We start from the raw sequence: 21,907 nt of genomic DNA, 5'->3' as shown, positions 1-21,907 counted from the left end.
AGATAAGCATCCTACATATCAAACCATGGATGAAACATTCCGCTAATTACTGACTATGGCAGATATATAGCTACTGCCCAAGAATAATTAGCATGACAGCGTGATGACCTTTAATAGTAAGTACGTTATCTCCTTATTGATAGTAAGTTCCTTATCCCCTTATCAATAGTAAGTACCTTATCTCCTTATCAATAGTTAGTACCTTATCTCCTTATCAATAGTAAGTACCTTATCCCGATATCAATAGTAAGTACATTACCCCTTATCAATAGTAAGTACCTTAGTCCATTATTAATAGCAAGTACCTTATTCCCTTATCAATAGTAAGTACATTATCTCCTTATCACCTTATCCCCTTATCAATAGCAAGTACCTTATCCCCTTATCAATAGTAAGTTCCTCATTCCTTTATCAATAGTAAGTACATCATCTCCTTATCAATAGTAAGTACCTTATCCCTTATCAATAGTGAGGACCTTATCTCCTTATCAATAGTAAGTACATTATCCCCTTATCAATAGTGAGTACCTTATCTCCTTATCAATAGTGAGTACCTTATCTCCTTATCAATAGTAAGTACCTTATCTCCTTATCAGTAGTGAGTACCTTATCTCCTTATCAATAGTAAGTACCTTATCTCCTTATCAATAGTGAGGACCTTATCTCCTTATCAATAGTAAGTACATTATCCTCTTATCAATAGTAAGTACCTTATCCCCTTATCAATAGTAAGTACCTCATCCCCTTATCAATAGTAAGTACATTATTCCCTTATCAATAGTTAGTACCTTATCCCCTTATCAATAGTTAGTACCTTATCCCCTTATCAATAGTGAGTACCTTATCCCTTTATCAATAGTGAGTACCTTATTCCCTTATCAATAGTTAGTATTTTATCTCCTTATCAATAGTAAGTACATTAATCCATTATCAATAGTACATGTAAGTACCTTAACCCCTCATCAATAGTAAGTACCTAATCCCCTTGTCAATACTGTGTAATTTATGGGGTATTCTCCTATCAACAGCAAGTGATTTCTTATAATGGCCTCAGCAGTGATAAATATATCTATCATTGTTGGTAGGCAGTATCAAGGCTATCAGCAATAGACAAAGATGGAACATCCTGCAGTCTTTCAATGTGGGTATACATTACCTAGCGAAGTCTAGCTAATGTAATCAAGGATTATAACTACACATATTTGCCACAACTGTATGTAAGGAGTTCTGAACATGCTGATGTGGGAGAGCCCACAGCTTGCAACTAACCCAGCATGACCAGTTGTAAACTGTTATTGGTCTCATGAGACTTATTACCTGCCACCGCTAATTGGGGACAAGACTTTAGTTTCTGCCGACTCCTATTGAAAAAATATGGTCAATATTAACCATATAAGATATATCACAGAAATAAGGTCAACCATTATACAGATAAGATATTACAGAAATAAGGTCAACCATTATCCAAATAAGATATTACAGAGGTGAGGTCAACCATTATCCAAATAAGATATTACAGAAATAAGGTAATATGATCCAGATAAGATATTACAAAGATAGGGTCAACCATTATCAAGATAACAGAGTTGTGTCAGAATTATATAGCAACACTCCATATATGTAAATAATACTTTAAATATGTAAACAATATTTAGAGTATTGTTGGTATAAATGGTGTATGTAGTAAAGAATACCCCATTTATATAAATAGTACATCATATACATGTATGTAAATAAAATTCCATATATGTAAAATATTGTAAAAATAAGGTTGTTATCATAAGTTTTTACAGCTAGAATAGGAGATTTTGAACCTGCTGTCATTTGATTATTAAATGAAGTTAGATAAAGTTTAACTTATAGTAAACTTTGCTAGGTTTTTGCTATTTCAATAGCTATATAGCTATTGCAGTGGCTATATAGCTATTACTTGTAGTGATATAGAGCGGTGCAAGATAGAGTTACATTCTTCAGTATGAGGTGACATGATAACACCTGCAATACTTCTAGTCGTGATACGGTTCATTTGCTGCAGATATCAGCAAATAAATCAAAGTTCAGCCAAAGACACAGACAACAAAACTAACATGAAAAAATTGTTTTACCCAAACTATTAAATTTGTTAATTGAGTAGATAGTCAGTTACATAACTATAATAGCACAATAATATAATTATGTAATTATAATAATAATATAATTAATAATAATATATTATAACTACAATAATATAATGCTCCTCGTTTGTCATTGACCTATTACCGATGACTTATGTACATGCTGATCAAGAGGAAACAATTTTCAAATGAAGTATAGTTGTTTTCCATTGGTGATTTTAATAAGAAATGTAAACATTCGCGCTGTCACACTCCCTTTGAAAAAAAAAACATAAAACAGGCTAATCTCAGACTAAGGCTAATCTCCGACTACTATTCTCATAAACTCACCACACGACGTGGTCGTGAGCTAACAAAAAATACGAGATGAATAATTATTTTTTATTTGGTATATATTGTTACAAAATTAGAAAAATGCTGAAATCAAAAAAAATAAAATGCTCTAGCTTAATTTTTTAAATCTAAAATAATAAAAACAATGGCTACTTTCTTAATATAATTGTACAGGAGAGTTCTAAGGTAAAGTAATGTTGGCGGACTTGTCTACAACAAATATAAGAGCCTTTCACAATACACCTAACATTCCTACAATGTAAACATTTCAACAAATTTATTTGGATGGTCATTATCTAAAGAAATAGCGGCACTTGTCTGATTGTTTGCTCGGGACCTGGTCAGGTGGAGCAATCAATCACACGACCCTGTTAATCACAGTTTTTTTACTAAGTATCGGCAAGTTCCATGTTATTTGAAGAATCAGTTTTGTTTCGTAGTTGGCTAAAATGTATATTTGGTTTTGCCCTGGTAATCACTATCATCTCAACCAGCCGTTTTATGTCGGATAAAAAGTACCTCAAGTTATTGTCTATAAAATGCTAACCAGACTTGCTAAATGCTTCAACTATTTATGATACACTGTATACAACTGTATATTTCCAGAATAAAGATCTATTGCTCACAATTGTTTCTGTTGTGAGGATGATGCGGAGTAGGAGTTGTGCACACATTGAGTTATCGCTTGGTAAATGTTTCAATAGATATTTGCATGTTGCAGATGAATGCGGGCAATTTGTTAAAAAGATATGGAATTCGATGTCAGAGGTCGTAGCGGCACCCTCCTGTCTCGTTATATCAAAATAGGAGCTACTTTGCTGTAGAAAATAGTTAAAATTGAATAGCTTGGGGGTATTTTTCCCACACCGTTTTATAGTGGCATTTACATCTTTCTAAAGCACGAAACACTCTATAAAAGTTTGCATGTAACAAAACTCTCTAGAGTTGGAGTTTGAGCTATTTCCATCTTGCGAATAGCTCAGACTTGCGAGCTAGCCTCGTCATGGAAACATAGTGATTATGTGCAGAAAATATAACGAGAACACTTCGTGGCACAATTCCAAAATTTGACCTTGAAGGAAGTAGGAAGTAAGAAGGGCAATTTCAAAGAAAAAAACCTCCAATAACATTTATAAATGAAGCTTTGACTGTATGCGTGACTTGAATGCAATGCGCTGTATAGCATTGCTAGTTCAGAATAGTAGGTAAAGTTGGACTGAACCAAAAGATGCTAAAGAATATCTAACTATCTCAAGACAATTGCTCCTATAAAGTAGAGGTGGAACGAGACAGGTTTTTTAAGTTCGAGACGAGACTCGAGACACTGTCTTGTAAAAATTCGAGACTCGAGACAGTAAAATAATGAGCATTTGGTGATGATTTCACTACACAAGTACTAGCTACTTGGTATATATAAAATTAATAGAACTATTTTTAAATTGAATTTTCGCCTGGTGTAAACGATTTAAATACAACATTTTAATAGTGATATGCATGTAGTTTTTGTAAACAAATGTGACACAAACAGCTCTAAAATACCGAAGTTATATATTCTAAGAATTTTGAGCTTGATTGATCATAATTATTATTAACATATCGCTTTGTACATGTATATTTTTACCATCTATTGAATAGTTCTTACTTTTTAATGTAATGAAACCGATAGCCGTCGCTCTACAAAGAAATACCGCAACTAAAAGAACACACGATAATACTTTCATTCTTATCGTTTCATTAATGTTAAGTGTTGTTTGTGTATTAACTGTAGTATGTAAATTATATTTAAATTGTACTCATGAAATTATATTAATTACTGTATACATGCACATGTATATTCTTATATTGAGCTAACAAAACGTCATTGTTAACCGAACACGGACTATGGTCGACACGGCCTTTCGTTCGTTTCTCCGTGTCCGGGCAAGTTTTACCCGCAATTGGTAGTATATAAAAGAGGTCCGAATTTTATGAAGGGCAGTTGGTGTTTAGACACGATACGATAAAATACAGACATTTTACCCGCAAGTCTTATTTATTAAATTGGATTATCCGAAGAGTAATTAGATACGACCCCGTATCTGTTTTAAGGACACAGAACCGAACTAAAATATAACAGGGTCGTTGTCCGGACTACATGATTAGACTCAGTGGCCAACATAATCAATAGCAACAGGTAGTAACGGACCGGGTATAACTTTAAAGGCAGTTGCCAGCAATCCATTACAATATATGGAGTTGTCGCTACCGTAAGAAGCCATGTTTTAACAACCGTGCGCAGGCGCTTTAGTTCTATTTCCTGTCTCGAGTTTGGCAATAGTTAAGTCGAGACGAGACCGATACGAGACGAGACAGGTCGATACTCGAGACGTCTCGTGTCTCGTTCCACCTCTACTATAAAGGTCACTAATGTTAAAAGAGAGATGTGGTCTAGACAGTCTACATACGATATATTGGGCCGTGATAATCAATTACTAGTTAATAACACCGAATAGTAGTGGGCGTGGCTACTGGATAGTAGTGGGCGAGGCTACTTATCACACCCTGTTCTATGAACAACTTATCGTGATGGCCAATTATTAAACCAACTGCTCATTTGCGAGATGTAAGAGAGGCCATGCTATGAATATACGTACAAATGGTAGAGTTGAAATCAAACAAACCTTAGGACAACAAGTTCAATATCAAATGTTAACCATGTTTTAATTCCATTCTCTGCTAACAGGATTTGTTCAAAGACGCATCAGTGCGATTTTTCCAAAGTGATTTGGATGGTTAAGAGCACACGGGGGGGGGGGGGGGAGGGGGAGGGGGGAGGGGGGGAGGGGGAGGGGGAGGGGGGATATATGTGAGGCATTTAAATTCCGATCGTGTACTGTCACAGCTTCAGAACAATTACGGTAGTTTCCTTGGTAGGGATGCACGATTGCGCTATGGATGATTAGAGCCAGGTAGAGGGGCGGACAGCAGATAACTGCAAGTGGGGTGATGAGTCAGAAAAGGTTGTAGAGTGAGATCTTTACAAATATGTTAATGTTTTAGACTACGATAATCACAGGCTTGCCTTATAATAAAGTAGCATGGAGTCTGCTAAAAGTTTTATAATGGATTCATTAGTGGGCCATCCATAGAGTAATCAGTGGGTCATTCACATATCACTGAAGTTATATGATGTTATATATCTCTATATCTATGCCTTTCTCTGTCGCAGGTAAGAAATGCTGGAAGATGCTCTAAGCTCGTGCAGCAAAGTTATTTTCCTTCACTATGTAAAGGAACCAACTGAGTTCCTCTCGCTCAGCAAGAATCGAACTACTTTGAGTACAAGGCAACTAAGTATATATTTCGCAGCAAATATATAAAGTTACAGTTAAATAAGCAATAAGCATAGAGATAACTGCACAGAGTGAGACTTCCCAGTGCTCCGATCTTGGTCGCTTCCGCGGCGTCTTCTATAGCTTCTGGCTTTGGCTCCATCTCTCAGTAGTAGGGCCGACTCGGTAGTCGACCCTCAGTGGTAGGGCCGACTCGGTAGCTGACCCTCAGTAGTAGAGCCGACTCAGTAGCCGACCTTCAGTAATAGGGCCAACTCGGTAGCCGAACCTCAGTGGTAGGGCCGACTCGGTAGTCGACTTTCAGTGATAGGGCCGACTCGGTAACCGACTCTCAATGGTAGGGTCGACTCGGTAGCCGACCCTCAGTAATAGGGCCGACTCGGTAGCCGACCCTCAGTGGTAGGGCCGACTCGGTAGTCGACTCTTAGTGGTAGAGCCGACTCGGTAACCGACCCTCAATGGTAGGGCCGACTCGGTAGCCGACCCTCAGTAATAGAGCCAACTCGGTAGCCGACCCTCAGTGGTAGAGTCGATTCAGTAGCTGACACTCAGTGGTAGGGCCGACTCAGTAGCTGACCCTCAACTGAAGGGAAGTGCTACGGAGTGCTGTGCTTTCTATTGAGCCAGGGCTCAGCCTGGCCCTTGCGTCGGTCGCCTTGGCTGTCCTCTCTAGCTCGGATCGGGCGATCAGCCACCATAGTTGCAATAAAACTCCATAAATTATAATTTTTACTTTGACGGTATCGTGTGTTTATTAGAATTGTAAGCGCTTTGCGGTTTTAATACCAGTGTACCAGCTAGCTTTTACAGCAGAATAATTACCGTACTCGTAATTTTACTTTTATTTTTGTTCAACACATTGTCCGCCGACAGCTGACAGCATGTGCTAATAAGTGTTCAATACATTCGACAACTGACAGCATGTGCTAATAAGTGTTCAATACATTCGACAACTGACAGCATTGTACTAATTAGTGTTCAATACATATGACAGCTGACAGCATTGTGCTAATTAGTGTTCAATACATTCGACAACTGACAGCATTGTACCGATTAGTGTTCAATACATTCGACAACTGACAGCATCGTACTAATTAGTACTCAGTACATATGACAGCTGACAGCATTGAACTAATTAGTATTCAATACATACGACAGTCGACAGCATTCTGCTAATTAGTGTTCGATACATATGACAGTCGACAGCATTGTACTAATTAGTGTTCAATACATACATAATGGTTATATATAGGCAATTTATAAATAGTTCTGACAGTTACCAGACATGTCAGCAAAAGTTATTGATGATATTCCAAAGAAAACTCGTACTAAATGTCGTATTAGGTCTATCCAACATTAACTCAATTCAGGGGGGAGGGGGTTAACTGCACGGTAATGCAACTCGTTTTTCCAGGTGTAAGAATGACTTAAGTGATCACAGAACATTATGAAGAACTATCCCTTTCTTCCTCTAAACACACTACATAAAACGACCGTATTCTGTTATATCACTACATATGTTATATCACTATGCTATATCACTATATATGTTATACCACTATATAATTATGTTATATCACTAGATATGTTATATCACTAGATATGTTATATCACTAGATATGTTATATCACTATATATGTTATATTCACGCTGTTTCGCTCACACAGTTAATCTGAAAGTTTGTGACATCCGCAAGACGGAAACAGCAGAAACCAACAAGTTATGTTACTCACAAATTTCATGCTTGCGAATGATGCGATAGAAACTGCGGCACAAGCCACTCTATTTTGAAAGTTTGAACACTGAGTGGGTCTCTACGACGTCTGGTGTAGAATTTTTTATCTTTTTTAACATTAGCCCCCTCTTCAACCCGCTACATGTGCATGTCCATTAAAACACTTATCGAAAGGTAACTCAATGTGTGCACAACTCCAAATCAGCATCATCCGCATAATAGAACCATAGAGATACTCTTTACATGGAACCATAGACATATGCTTTACATGGAACCATAGACATAATCTTTACATGGAACCATAGACATATTCTTTAAATTGAACCATAGACATGGGAACCATAGACATACTCTTTACATGGAACCATAGACATACTCTTTATAGGGAACCATAGACATCCTCTTTTCTACTAAAGAATAGAAAAATTATCTATTTAACAGATTGTTGACTCTAGGCAATGAAGCTGTCTCTATCACATTCTACCCTTTTCTTATGGCCTCCTTAGTTCAAATGTCAGAAGATGCCGTCGATCAATACGAACATTAAAATGTCATTCTCGTTAGCGTGCTAATTTATCTACACAGGAGATGTCCAGTTAAATTTCACTCCTGTTGGTTTGAGGAAATTAATAACATGGCATGAAGAGACGCTAAGTTAATATTCAAATACATCTATTATTCACCTCCTAAAGAGCAACTTGCACAAAACTTAGTAGTTTTTGTCGGGAAGTATCGGAATTTATCTATCATTCTCAATTGCTTTTGGTTATTTATGGTGATCGGACTGTCAGGATGTTTCATGACTGAAATCGACAAAACTTGATCGCTGTTCAAACACTCAGATTCAAGCGAAAGTGTGTTTATGACGTCTATAGTTGCACTTTGGCAAAGAGACTGACAGAATAGAGACAACTTGAATGGCAACAGAATGCTACAACTTGAACGCAATAGCAGATATCCGCTAACGATAACAACTAGTGATGCCATTTCAACATACATTTTTCCTCTGAGCATTTGAACCGTGATCATGTTTTGTCAATTTTAATCTTGAAACATCCTGGCATTCTGACCACCTCAAACATCAAAAACAATCTCAAATGATAGAAAAATGTTGATACTTTCTGATGAAATTTACTAAAATCTTGTGCGAGTTCGTTTTTAAGCTGTATATCACTCGCACCTGGAAGAGTATTTTTCAATTTTGAAACCCCAAATTGGTTTTATTCGTGTTTCAGGGAAATCTGCTGCTTCCTCTGATGGCGTCTGTCTGTCTGCTTACCAGATTGGATTTCTTCCGACAGGCAGTTTAGACAATAAGACCAGTTGGATGCGAGCATTTACCATACTTGATTCATTTCATCACTCGAACAACTCATATTCCCTTTTTGGGGTCATCTGACTCACCACACCCGAATTCTATCTACTCACCTCCATCTTTCTGAAGGACTCGTCAACTGTGAGAGTTCTTGCCAGAACTGGATCATCATACTCTACGATCCGATTCCTGTCTCCATTTTCACCCTCAAGGACTTGCTGATTCAAATTACTCGCCATAACGACAGCAGCCATGCTATGGCTGGTCGAAGGTCGTCGAATCTGCTCCACCGATGCTCGAGAGAGTCTTCTCTGACTATAGGCTAAGATACTTCCAGAACGACTGCGCCTCGGATGCAGGTAGGAAGCGGAACTGGCTGAAGACATAAAACTATGCATTTTAATTTTAACTTTCACCTTCAAAAATAGTAGCTGTTCACTGAACGTCTGCTGCAGGATAAGCTTTGGTTGTCGTCTGCAATCCCAACAGCAAAATGATTTTCAAAGCGAACATCCAAGTGAGAGAAAACTAGACAAGACTTCTTTGAATTTCACTGAAAATATTGCCTGACAAAGTGGCCCTTAATTGCCCAACGGAGAAGATCTTTAATATTAATTGTTATTGATTGACAAGCGCCTCTCCTCCCAAGACCAGATACTCCTTCCCAACACTTCTCACTTTCTTCACACAAATAAGTAAGACGTGAGGCTGAGCCTGGTAATTGCAAAGCATAATTACAGCTACCTGCAGCAATAATCTCAGCCTTTGATTTCTTGATTGTTCAGTCAGCCAAGTAAATCAACTAGTAAAAATTACAACTGACAGGAGCAAGGGCTATGCTTACGAGCAAAACAGCCACATAGATTATGGCTTCCCACTTGAAATGTTTGCAATAAAAGTATCGTATAGAGAATAGTAAATGAAATATATCGGCGCTGTTCTCACTATCTCTAGCTCGCATTGTCGAGGATTAGAGTTTACTGAGTGTCAGCCGTTACTAATATCATAACTTAGCATGATGCCAAGTTATTCCTAGTCATCAGGCCAATCTAGATGTTAGCTGATAGTTGGCATCATTGACCCCGCTGCTAATTATGGAAGGCGGAGTTGTGTGAGCAATTCCTCCAAGTATGAGGTTCGCTTAGCAGAGGCTGTGAGCTTGTATTTAATAATATTTTGCATAAACAATATATTTGTGATCTCATCAGACAGTGGCAGAGGAACCCCAATGACTGGAGACCTGCTCAGTTGAGAAGAATGGTTTAAGGTTGGAATGGCTTAAGGTCTTTCCTGGGATTTGAACTCCAACCTGTTGTTTGCAAAGAAGTAGTTCTAGACCAGTAGGCCACGGCTGATCAAGCTCCCAGGGCTGATACTCTGAAAGAAACACCCACCTGGATAGGCCCAGACTTGGATATTGTACCCCCAATCACCTGGTTGGTCAATTTGATTTTGGATATTGTACCCTCAATCACCTGGTTGGTCAATTGGAAATACACCCCCTAAACACTGGGAGTTCCCTAGAGGGCGCCCAGGTTCCGCGCCCCGCTAAACATCCATTATGATTCATGCATTAATAAAGCAGAAAAAACTACAAACAAAATACCCAATTTAATTTAAATACGTTTTTATTTCGGATTTTTCATTTGTTTAATATTGCAAAAACGATCTTTTTTTCTGCAAACGGCTTATTTTTTGTTGCTAACATAGACCAATATATTGTAGTTTACTATTGGAAAAAATTAAACTAAAAAAGGCAATTAGCTAACCATAAATCAATTTATAAAAACCGTTGGTGTGACGACATAATAGTCTGCCCACTAGCGTCAGTATCGCAAAACGAAAAATTGTCGCTATGCTCGCAAAAGGGTTAATAAAACTGATTCCAAACATCAACCATCAGATTATCATTTTCATTTACAAAGGAAAACATAATGAATATCAATGAAAGAAATATCATATCATTTGTTCTGAGTATATTGCTAAAGGGTTGCTAAGATGATGCAGTGCCGACTCTCTCTTTTCCATTTGTTTCCCGTCAGCAAGCATGCAGATTTTAATGCAATCTGCATTAAAATGAAGACTGGAATTTCTGTGCAACTTCTTGGTATTACTTTGGCTGAATAAAACCTTAATGAGCATGGGCCCTTTTACTGGCTTGGCTGTGGAAACTCCCCCTAAAGGAGCAAATTCACTGACAGTGCCCTATGGTCTGAAAACTCCCCCTAAAACGTGATTTTGGGCTGAACCTAATGGGTCTTTTAGGGGGGGTATCAGCCCTGGGCTCAAGCTGTTCCTGATGTCTTCTAACTAAGGTCATTTCTAAAGACCATGCAGTTAGACTAAGATGTTACAACGGTTAAATTGAATTCTAAAATATGTCATTCCCCCAATCTCTCATTTGGAGGTCAGGCTTCCTAGACCCCTGCTGCCGCCTTGAATGCTCTCAAAGCTATTGATCTATTGAACTCTGAAAAACACTACCAAGTCTATCTGCATTCCCCTGATCCCAAATGCTATATCTATATTTCTCCAAGTATATGTGTTATTCCGGCTATAGCTATAGCGCATGCTGATTATTTTACCAATGCTGCCATGCGTTACGACGCCCCTGTTAAGAAATATTTTTCGTAAGGTTCGATTACTATATTTGGGGTCAAGGCCAATTCTTCTTTACTAAAATTAAATTAAATTAAAATTCTTTTTAAAATTATCTTAAAAATCTCCACATTATCTCTCCGTTCGGTCAGACAAAGACAGTGTGTTATCTCACTTTTAAATTTGTACCGATATCGTGAGGTACCTGTATCGTCGTAATCAAAGTTTTGATGGAGAGGTTCTGGTGGAACAGTAACCTTTTCTATACACACACACTTACATTATTGTTAATTCAACATATTCACGATTTTTATTTTGTTTTCTCAGTTCGTATTAATTGTATCATTACCGAATCATATTTTATTGTGAATCATATTTTATTGTAATCGTAGCAAAACCGACTTAATTTAGCTATTACTTGCTAATGCTTTTACATTTATATCTAAACCTTTTTATAGTCCTTTTATTTTTTTTAGTTTATTTGACCTGCACGAAAAATTTTCCTCATTATATGAAATTTAAAAGTTGCTTGACAAAGTTTGAAAACCTTTAAAGTTGCTTTTATTTTCTCTCTTAATTCATTTCAATTACACAAAACACTTTTCTCATGATATGTAGTTTGAATGTTAGAGTGGAAAATGTTGTTATATGTTAAATACAAATCAATCTTCTGTCCAAAGACTTTTTTATTACCCGGGCAACGCAGGGCATTCACCGGGTTGTACAGCTAGTGCTGCATAACTGTTCTTTCTTGTCCGAACAGTGGCTAAAGATGCAGGCTTCGGATAGCAGCAGTTTTACCAACATGGCTAAATGGAGGCAAGCCATCGGGTGCGTCACAATGGTTGACGCTTTATAGATGTTGTCATCTACTTATACAAACAGATGAAGCATTTCTTTACACTCAGAGTAAAAGTAGTCCGTAATGATTTTTACCAGCTTTACCTTTATCCTTTAGTTCTCGACATATAGAGTTACTCCTTTCAAAAGGTTAGAAGGTATAGACTGATACTTTTGTATCATTTGAGATTTTGCTTGATGGTTTACGGATCTTACTGCCAGGTTTCAAGGTTAAAATCAGCAAAACTTTATCACGATTAAAACGCTCAGAAAAAATTACTTGCACAGACTTCTCTAGAAATGGCATCAGTAGTGCATATTGTTCATAAGTGATGAATATACAGTCTCAATGGGTAATTATATGTTTACAGGGCTTTTAGAAGAAAACAATGGGAAAATGTCTCGCCAACCAATTTGATAGAAATGTATCTGAGGCTATATTTCAAATTTTATTACAGCAATCATAAGCAAATTCAAGTTAAAATACCATAAAACCTGTAATTGAACCTCATGTGACTCTATTTTTCAACTATTCTTCTATAGTGGCGGTTACTTGGAGGTGGCGTTCTAATAGAGGCAGTGTATTTTTCAAATGACTCGCCACGATTTTGGGATTATAAATTTAGCCCATTTACGGGCATAGCAAATGTTACCTATATTTTGCTCTCTTTTTTTGGTGGAGCGATATTAAACCTTTTGGGTGCAATAAATCTGCTGACTTACCTCTAACTTGTCAAAGATCTAATAAATATGCATAGAAAAACCGAGAAATATTTTTCCAGTTGGTATCTATTGCTTGCAATTAACCTATGGTGATATTATAGCCTGTGTCCTACTTTGCAATTAGTTGGCATCTTCAATTTTTATTTCATTCTAAATTTGAAGACATTTTTATTTTATACATATACACTTGCATACACAAATATGCAAGTGGATACAACTCCATCCTGGGAACTTTTGGATCAGACCTCGTATTCACCAACTTTGCATGAAAGTTCATTGCACTCATTAATATGTTTGCAGCCAAAACTAGCTTTTTATGCGCAGTAGAAGAGGAGTGATGAGTGTTAATCAATTGTAAGATCAGAACACCACAATGATACTATCAAATTATACGCTATAAATCTGCAAGTTTATAAGTTATTTAATGATAATCTAGCCAATGCTACAAAGATATTTTCATGAACAAGTGACATAAACGAACCATACTTATATTACATGCAGAAGCAAAAATTCCCGTTTCTAAAACAAAAATATTTGCATGGTTTGCTTGGATAGCTGCGTTATGATTGTTGCTTTCAATAGAACGAACATATATTGGTTGTCCAATACCTTCCACAATGCTTTCTGCCCTCAACTTTTTTTTGCACGGCACAACTAGTCGATTTTAGCGTCCAAACATCTTTTTTGGCAGAGCAAAACTTTTACTCATTGCATTTAGCACAACTGCAACGCGTAGAAGTTTTGCTCGCTAAATATAACCTTTGTACCATCGCAAATTTAAACCATTTTTTGCATACATGTACATGTACTTTGAAATATCAAGACCGTGTTAAACAAGGAACTTTTATTAGCCTGAGACAGTTATTAATTATTTCTATGGTGTTGCTTTTAAAGTTTTAACGAAAAACAAGCTAAAAGCTTTAGACTGTGAAAACGGGAGAATTGTTATTGATTGTTATATAAAATAATTGATTGTTGTTGATGTAAATGATTCAATATTAATACGATTTTGTGGACACTTTTTTACTGACCCCTTGATATGACGGGTTCATAAAGATCAAAGATTGTCAAAGTGACGTTTTAGTGGAAGTGGCATTCAAATGGAGGCTTTACGGTGTGTTTAATTGAAGTTTTACGGTATGTCAGTAGAGACACTTAACCCTTTCGCCAAAAAAGCTCGCCAAAACAACCGAAAATTAATAAATTTGTTTTAAAAATTCAATAAATCCTATAAAAATATTTGTAATAAATATTCTATAAAAATACATAGCTCAAACTGAAATTTATTTATATTAACAAGTCTTTTGTGCATACTACTACAAAAAAGCTGCGACTATGTACAACTGTCTATGTATGAAATGCATGAAAGAATTCCTTTCGGCAGAGTCCAATGCTACAGCTCTACTAAACCTGATAACTCCCATATTTGTATTAGTGTACTTGTAGTATTAGTTTCTGCGACTATGAACTCCCACAAACTACTGCCACCTTGCTTGGCAGGAAGAAAAAGTAATCAAAATATTCCAATAGTAAAATATCAGCAGGTGGTGTAAAGTTTGGCCATGTGTGAGAGGAGAAACTGTGGAATGTAAAAGGCTTGTCATCGTCTAAGTCAGTGACCATTTTCCATCAATTAAAAGTCTGTGTGGTTACACTTGCTTCATCTTCTGATCTCTCATGTTAAAATTCTGTGTATTAGAGTTGGAAGCCGGTTATTACTTGGTATGGAGTTGCTGCTATGACTCGCTCTTCTAGTATTCACAACGGCATCAGTGGATATAGCATCATCATCGTCCGAGCTACCTTAACCATCACTTTTCTCTGCACATTAAAGGTTTTCAGACCTTGCATCACTGCCATCATCTGAATTCCTATCATGCTGATCAGACAAAAAGATCACTAACGACCGCGGGATCAAATAAATTTTTATTTATTCGTTTTGAATGTCGCGCTGCGGGATGATTGGTTTTTCCAACTTCCATTTTTTCAAAGAAGTCGCGATTTCGTATTTCCTTAGCTTTCAGCGCAAAGTAACGCTTCTCAGATAATTGTTTCATATTGTAATTCATCGACTAATATCTTGCCGATGATATTTATGATTTACTAAAGTTTATATTCTTTGTTTATTGTTACTAGGCGACAGTAACATATACATCTACCGAAAGCGACAGAAAAGTCATTACTCCACCGAACCAATAAACGACATTCTGATCGTGTCCCCAGCCAAAGGGTTAACAATCAACTTGAATGCAATAGCCAATCTCATAATGAGACAAACATACCAAAAATGCATCTATACTGGCCTTTTTCTGAGCGTTTTAACAATGATCATGTTTTGTCAAAATAATCTTGAAACATCCTGGCAGTCAGATCACCAAGTATGTCATCAAGTAGATGGTACTTGGATATACTGTTTTTGTTGCTTTTGTCTGCTCTGCTAGTGTGATATAAAGTAGATTGTGTAGATCAAAGATTGCCTTAGTGTTACAAAAGTCTTATACGGTAGTAAAATATTTATATTTTCTGATGTAAACTTTTAAAGTTTGGCGTAAGTGGCCCTTTAAATATGACTTCAACTTGCTTGTCATTGTCCAAATAGGCTCTGTTAGGTTCCGTGACTTTTGGTATTTCTTTCTGACATTTATTCACAGACATCACAAAGCTGAGTTTGATTGGAAACTGAAATCTTCTGAATTCAAATGGCAGACCTGTTGAAATTAAGGAATTCGTGGAATGAACACATTTTCACCTTTGTATTTGCCGGTAAAAATGGTGGCCTCTAAAACATAAGCCATCATCTGTTTAATGACTAATTGAGTTACAAGCAAACCTTTGGTGAGTGTAATATTAGATGGTTGCGATTTCATTGAATCAATCATTTTTTCAAATAATGTTTAGCTTTTGTGTTCACCAGGTAGTTTGTCAAAAAGTTTGGTATTGATTGAATAAACAACATCATTGTAGGGAGCAAGAGCAGCCCTTTCACCCAGCCATGTTTGCACTGAGAATCTAACTAAAGGAGTTGGAAACGCCTTGAACACAGGTTCTTCATCTGATCGTTTTGAAAACAGAAATAGTGCTTTGCTATGGACGGTAAAAGAATTTTTTGATGAATTTCACCATGCAAATTAAAAAATTTTATTGTTCCAAAACCACCTCCTAGCATTGCTGATTAAGAATATACAAGATTTGTTGTCTTGGAAGCTTGGTGTAGATGGAGTAGACACACAAACTAACATATTTGCCATTATTAAGTGGGCTCTACTAACCTGAAGTAAGTGTTATGTTCTCTTGAAAAGCCTGACAAACTGGTATCATTGTACCCTGTATATTAGAGCTTAAAGACTGAAATTCATTTTACAGGTTTAATTGTACAATAAGGTATGCAGCTATATTTACTATAATCTTTACTATACTGCAAGCGGGTTTATCTGTCTGTTCAAAGCCACTGTTTGAGACTGTGAAAAAAGATTGCATCCTGCTGGATTCAAACTCGCGGTATTTCTCCTACCGGCTCAACATGGTAACATCTGCGTTATTCGGCCACAATAGACTTCATCAAGTAATTGTACACATAGTCATTCTCTGTGCTTTATCAGAGTCTATCCAGACATCCAGAGTACGAGTAGTATACAATATATTGTGCACAGACCAAAAGTACTTGGATATTCAAACTATGTAAAAAGATATCCACTAGTTTAAATTGTTTATGTACTTTTAGAAAAGTTTCTATCAAGAATAAATTTAAATGCCCAAAATATGCAAACATTTTTGCTCTAGTCTAATCTTATACATGTATATCTAATCTTATATATTTAATCTTATATATCTAATCTTATATATCTAATCTTATATATCTAATCTTATATATCTAATCTAATGTGTTCATGATATTACTCTGTTCTTTCTTTATCCAAATATTTCATTACAGCTTTAACCTTTTTCATAAACAGTTGTAGAAATAAATTGTATCATTTTTTATATAACCAATATTTGGAGACAGGTCTGTATTCACTGGTTGCAAGTTGGGGCGGCTAATGTTAGGCGACTAGTTATGAACACCTAGGGGTGTGGAGGGGCGGTGTAAGCCCCCCCAACAGGTTTCTCTCATGTAGCGCCTCAGCCGGGCCTCTCATGTGAAGTTTTAAAAAATTTTATCGGAAAGTATCTACATTTTTCTAATTTTTGAGATTTGTTTTGTTTTAGTTGATGTGACTGGCGAGACGTTTTTAAATTAAAATAGGCAAAACTTGACCGCTGTTAAAACACTCAGACAAAAGATATCTTTTAAGCATTTTAACAAAAATCAATTTTGCGAATTTTATTTCAAGTTCATTTGGAGGTTTTTACGCTTTCGATGGGACATGGCCAAGCGAGTATTTGTTAAAACTTGATCTTTTGCAAACCTTTATAAAAGTCGTTAACAAGAATATTTTGCCGCTGATGATGATAATAATGACGCCTAAGAACTACTAAAAGTTGATGTTTGTCTCTATGGCTTGGAATGAAGTGATATTCTACAGCGATAAAAACCGTGTCCATGGCCGTTGGGCAAATAACTTTTCGAATAAATGATGATGAGGTCGAGTTATCTGAAGCAATTTATCATTGCGTTGGAACTAACCAAACAAATCCGTTCGAGTTAACCTTGTGTTTGAGATAAAATATTACATTTTATCCGAGGACGAGTTATCCGAGTTTGTACTGTACATAGCCGTGAAAATTTTTCAAAAAGTTGGGGCGGCTCAGCCGGCCAGCCGCCCCAGGGAATACGGGCCTGTTTGGAGATCAATTTACAACATTATTGAGACTGGAATGCAGACATGAAATGAGACATGACACCTGCTGCGGGACAACAGTATTCTTAATTAGGGGTTATCTCCCTTGAATGGCCCAACAACACCTTAAAGGTTGACTTGCAATAAAATTCACATTACAGTTATTTGATATGAAAAGATTCACCATGTTTTACTCTGTTGTGTTGTAGGTGCAAAATATGTGGTAATGTGATTACAACCTCTTAAAAGCTAAAAAACGAACAGTCAATCGCAGCCACACGAGACCGCTGTAGTTTGGATTCGCTTTCCAAAACGGCTCAAATGGGACGTACTTGTTACAGGATGGTTTCGGTTTACACTTTCATGCAATCTCATTCGTCAAAATATTTTCACAAATATACTTCACGCATGCAATAAAACCATGTCTATTGTTCTTACACGTCTGTTTTATCGTCATTGTAATCCTGTCATTTTTAGCACTGATATTTTATAACTTACCGTGAAAAATCGTTAAACTTTTCAACCTTAGCTCGAATGAGTACATATCATTGTCTGATAATCATGACGAGCCTGTTGGTCATCTGTGATAATCGAAAAGTGCTGCAAAAATTATTTTCGAAGTATTGGGTCACATGATCAGATTGCGACTTGACGATTAGTCCAAGCCGAAACAAAACTGTAAAGTAGCGAGCATCTATATTTGATACTGGGTCTTCGGTAAAACCCAAAGTGTTTGTCATAAACTAGTGCTACAATAAGTTTTATATTGAGCTTTTTATTGGCCTTTCAATTCACGTGAGAACATCACGTGACAAGACGATAACCAAACTGTAATGAATACGTCAAATAAATAAAGAGATTCCAATCTATGGCGGCTTTTTATTTTTGAGCTTCTAAGAGCTTGTAATCACATTTCCACGTATTTGGCACCTACAACACAACAGAGTAAGACATGGTGAATCTTTTGATACCAAATAACTGTAATGTGAATTTTGTTGCAAGTCAACCTTTAAGTTTGTCAGGGTTTATCTTCCTTGAATGCAACGATTAAGTTAATCAAATTTAAGGTATCTATTCAATTACTCCATGCCATGACATGCTCAACAATATGTAATTACTATTTTTTTACTATTAATATTAATATGTAAGAAATTTTGGACAGTAAATCTTTTTATTTAACGTATAACAACAGTTACCATTCTAACTTTCAAACTTTTATATCATGAGAAAAGTGATTTGTGCAGTTTAAATAAATTAAGAGAAATAATAAAACAACTGTAAAGGTTTTCTAACTTTGTCAAACAATTGTAACTTTCAAACTTCATATCATGAGGAAAATTTTTTGTGCAGGACAAATAAATAAGTAATAGCTAAATTAAGTCTGTTTTGCTACGATTACAATAAAATAGGATTTGCTAATGATACAATTGATATAAACTGAAAAAAAAACAAAATAAAAATCCTGAGTATGTTGAATTAATAATAACAATTCTTGCATAAAAGTGTGTGTGTATGTATAAAAAAGGTTACTGTTCCAGCAGAAGCTATTCATCAAAACATTGGATATGACGATACTGGTCCTTCTCAATACCGGTACAAATGTAAAAATGATACGTAGGCCTATATCCGCCGGTCTTTGTCTGATCAAAGGAGAGAGAATGTAGAGGCCATGCCTACTCAAGATAATACAGCTGTTCGCGTAAAAAAATTAGGCTTTTCTGATTTAGTCATTGAACCTTACGAAAAACCAAAAAATAGGAGTTCATGAAAAAGCATCGTGTTTATAGAGTAAATAGCGTCTCAATCAATACGTTAAAAATGGGTGTATACAGTATATATATAACGTTATGTAGCAAGAGCTATGAATCGTAAGAGCCTTCGTAGATTTGTGGCTAAACAATTGGATTCCAAACCTGCGGTTACAATCTTTATGAGTTCAAATCCAGCATGATGTGAGATTTTAATTCTAAGATTTTAATACCTGTAGCCGGACATACCAAAGGACATACAGACAGACACATAAACTGAGATTTATATCTAGATAGTGCTCTATCTGCAACAGGCTGAAGGAAGGAGTGGACCAACAGACAGAAGCTATATCAATAGAATGAACACAGGCCTTGTCTACATAAAGTTAGCCTAAGCCTATCAAGTGCTAGCATCTATGACTCTATGTAGAGGAAGACATGATTTTCAACGTAGCCTACCTAGCCAGTTTAATAATATTGCTTACATTTGCATTCTTTCCATAGGAAAGATACCTTTTAACTAATTCACTAGAATGACAACTCGGCAAGCAAAGTGATGGGTAGGTTGCAACACATGGAGACTCTGTGTTAAACCTTACGGATTTGTTGCAAAGGTAAATTGAATGGCTTTAATTTCTATTCTAGACAAAATTTGTGATACCTGTCCGGAGATACCTGTCCGGAGATACCTGTCCGGAGATACCTGTCCGGAGATACCTGTCCGGAGATACTTGTCCGGAGATACCTGTCCGGAGATACCTGTCCGAAGATTCCTGTCCGGAGATACCTGTCCGGAGATACCTGTCCGGAGATACCTGTCCAGAGATACCTGTTCAGATTTCAATGAATGACTACATGCTAGTGCTTATTTACCTGTAGGCCGGGTGAACTGCATAATCTTTTCAATGCAATCATTATTTTAACATCTGCATAAATAGATATTTGCAATTTCTAACCACCTTCGAATAATTCTCTCAGTCATTCAGCACAAAAATCATTTGGATTCGGCTCATTTGCTAAGTAGGTAATGTTTTAATGACGAGGCAAAGCTAACCATAATCATTGCCAGCAGAATACGACTACAAAGAGATGCTAGATTAATTGTATAACTACAAACAGGGTAAGTGAAAGCCATAGATGACACTAGGCTGTACCGAAATGATTGCCAAATACAGTTTACAGTTGAGACATATAAATGGTAGCGCATGTGAATAAACAGTTACCAGTTGAGACATATAAATGGTAGCACATGTGAATAAACAGTTACCAGTTGCGACGTATAAATGGTAGCGCATGTGAATATGCAGCTACCAGTTGAGACGTATAAATGGTCGCAAACTTAGTTGGTTAACGTTCTTATCTCAGCTCTCCCCTGCAGCGCAAAAAACCGTATACTTATTCCTACTTATGTCTTTACACTAGCTTCTGAAAATGCAAACATACTGAATAGGAGTGTAAGATATTTAATCACTTGTGAATTGAATAAAAATCAAGCTCAAAGTTCAAAATCATTTACTTTTGTAACAGTCACTATCACTGATTGCATTCCCGTTCAAATTGCTTATCAAAAACATACCTCTTCTCATTGCCGAAGATTGTGGGTGTAAAAGCTGGTAAATTACACGTAAGTTACAGGTGTACAATGATTGTATTTATGATGATTGTATCAAGCTGTTGACATAAACTACAAATATAACCTACCTGCACAGATGAGTGTGAAATCTGCCAAGTATTGTACTTACGTACTTACTTACGTTGCGAACAGGACCCTCAGCGTTTTCAAGATGAAAGGGGGCAAGCTGTGAAGTGTTAAGCCATGCGCTATAATAACCTGTATGATGGGGATACGATGAGTACGATGAGTGCGAGATATAGCTAGCTCTGCATGTTTTCACCCCTGCATCAGCTATCATCAGCCTTTAGCTCATATAATAGTTGAAGTCTCAAGCCAAACAAAATCAAGGAGATGGGACAGATGAAATTTGACAGCTAGCCTTAGGGAATAGATAAGTGACAGACCCAGGAGGTTTAACCAAGCGCCGTAATGCTTAATAGCTTTAGCAGGTCGGAGCTACACGGCTTAGCATACATATCTACACCTTTCCAGCTGCAATGCATTATTGAGTAGGATTACAAACATATGATCAAATTTGCTCACGATTGACTTGCTACAAAGCACTCATCTACAACTCATCAAACCAGATGTGTGAAGGACGATGACCAATCTTTGATTTTAGAAAAAAGGGTTGGTGGTCTTCAAAATCTACAGAATTGAAAAAATAAGTTATAAAGGGAAGCAAGTGTGAGGTGAGGGTGGGACCAGAGCCTTCCTGAATAGTTACCCTTCGGCATCTGTATCCACGGGCTTCCTTCACCATAGAATGGTGCCAT

General features: G+C 36.7%; 1 protein-coding gene across 1 annotated transcript in view; it reads right to left on the bottom strand.

Annotated features, from left to right (window-relative positions):
• Positions 1–21,907, bottom strand: part of LOC137388194 (A-type potassium channel modulatory protein DPP6-like) — a 101,724-nt gene extending 79,817 nt beyond the window's left edge. The window contains exons 1-3 of the mRNA XM_068074699.1: positions 21,859–21,907; positions 20,192–20,345; positions 8,943–9,303 (exon numbers count right to left, since the gene is read on the bottom strand). Coding sequence (XP_067930800.1) covers positions 8,943–9,303; positions 20,192–20,345; positions 21,859–21,907 — 564 coding nt within the window. The remainder of the gene's footprint in view (positions 1–8,942; positions 9,304–20,191; positions 20,346–21,858) is intronic.

The sequence above is a fragment of the Watersipora subatra genome, chromosome 2 (assembly GCF_963576615.1).
Source record: "Watersipora subatra chromosome 2, tzWatSuba1.1, whole genome shotgun sequence".
Classification (NCBI taxonomy): Eukaryota; Metazoa; Bryozoa; class Gymnolaemata; order Cheilostomatida; family Watersiporidae; genus Watersipora; species Watersipora subatra.
The sequence above is the reverse complement of the archived record's forward strand: the minus strand, read 5'-3'. Positions and strand labels throughout refer to the sequence as shown.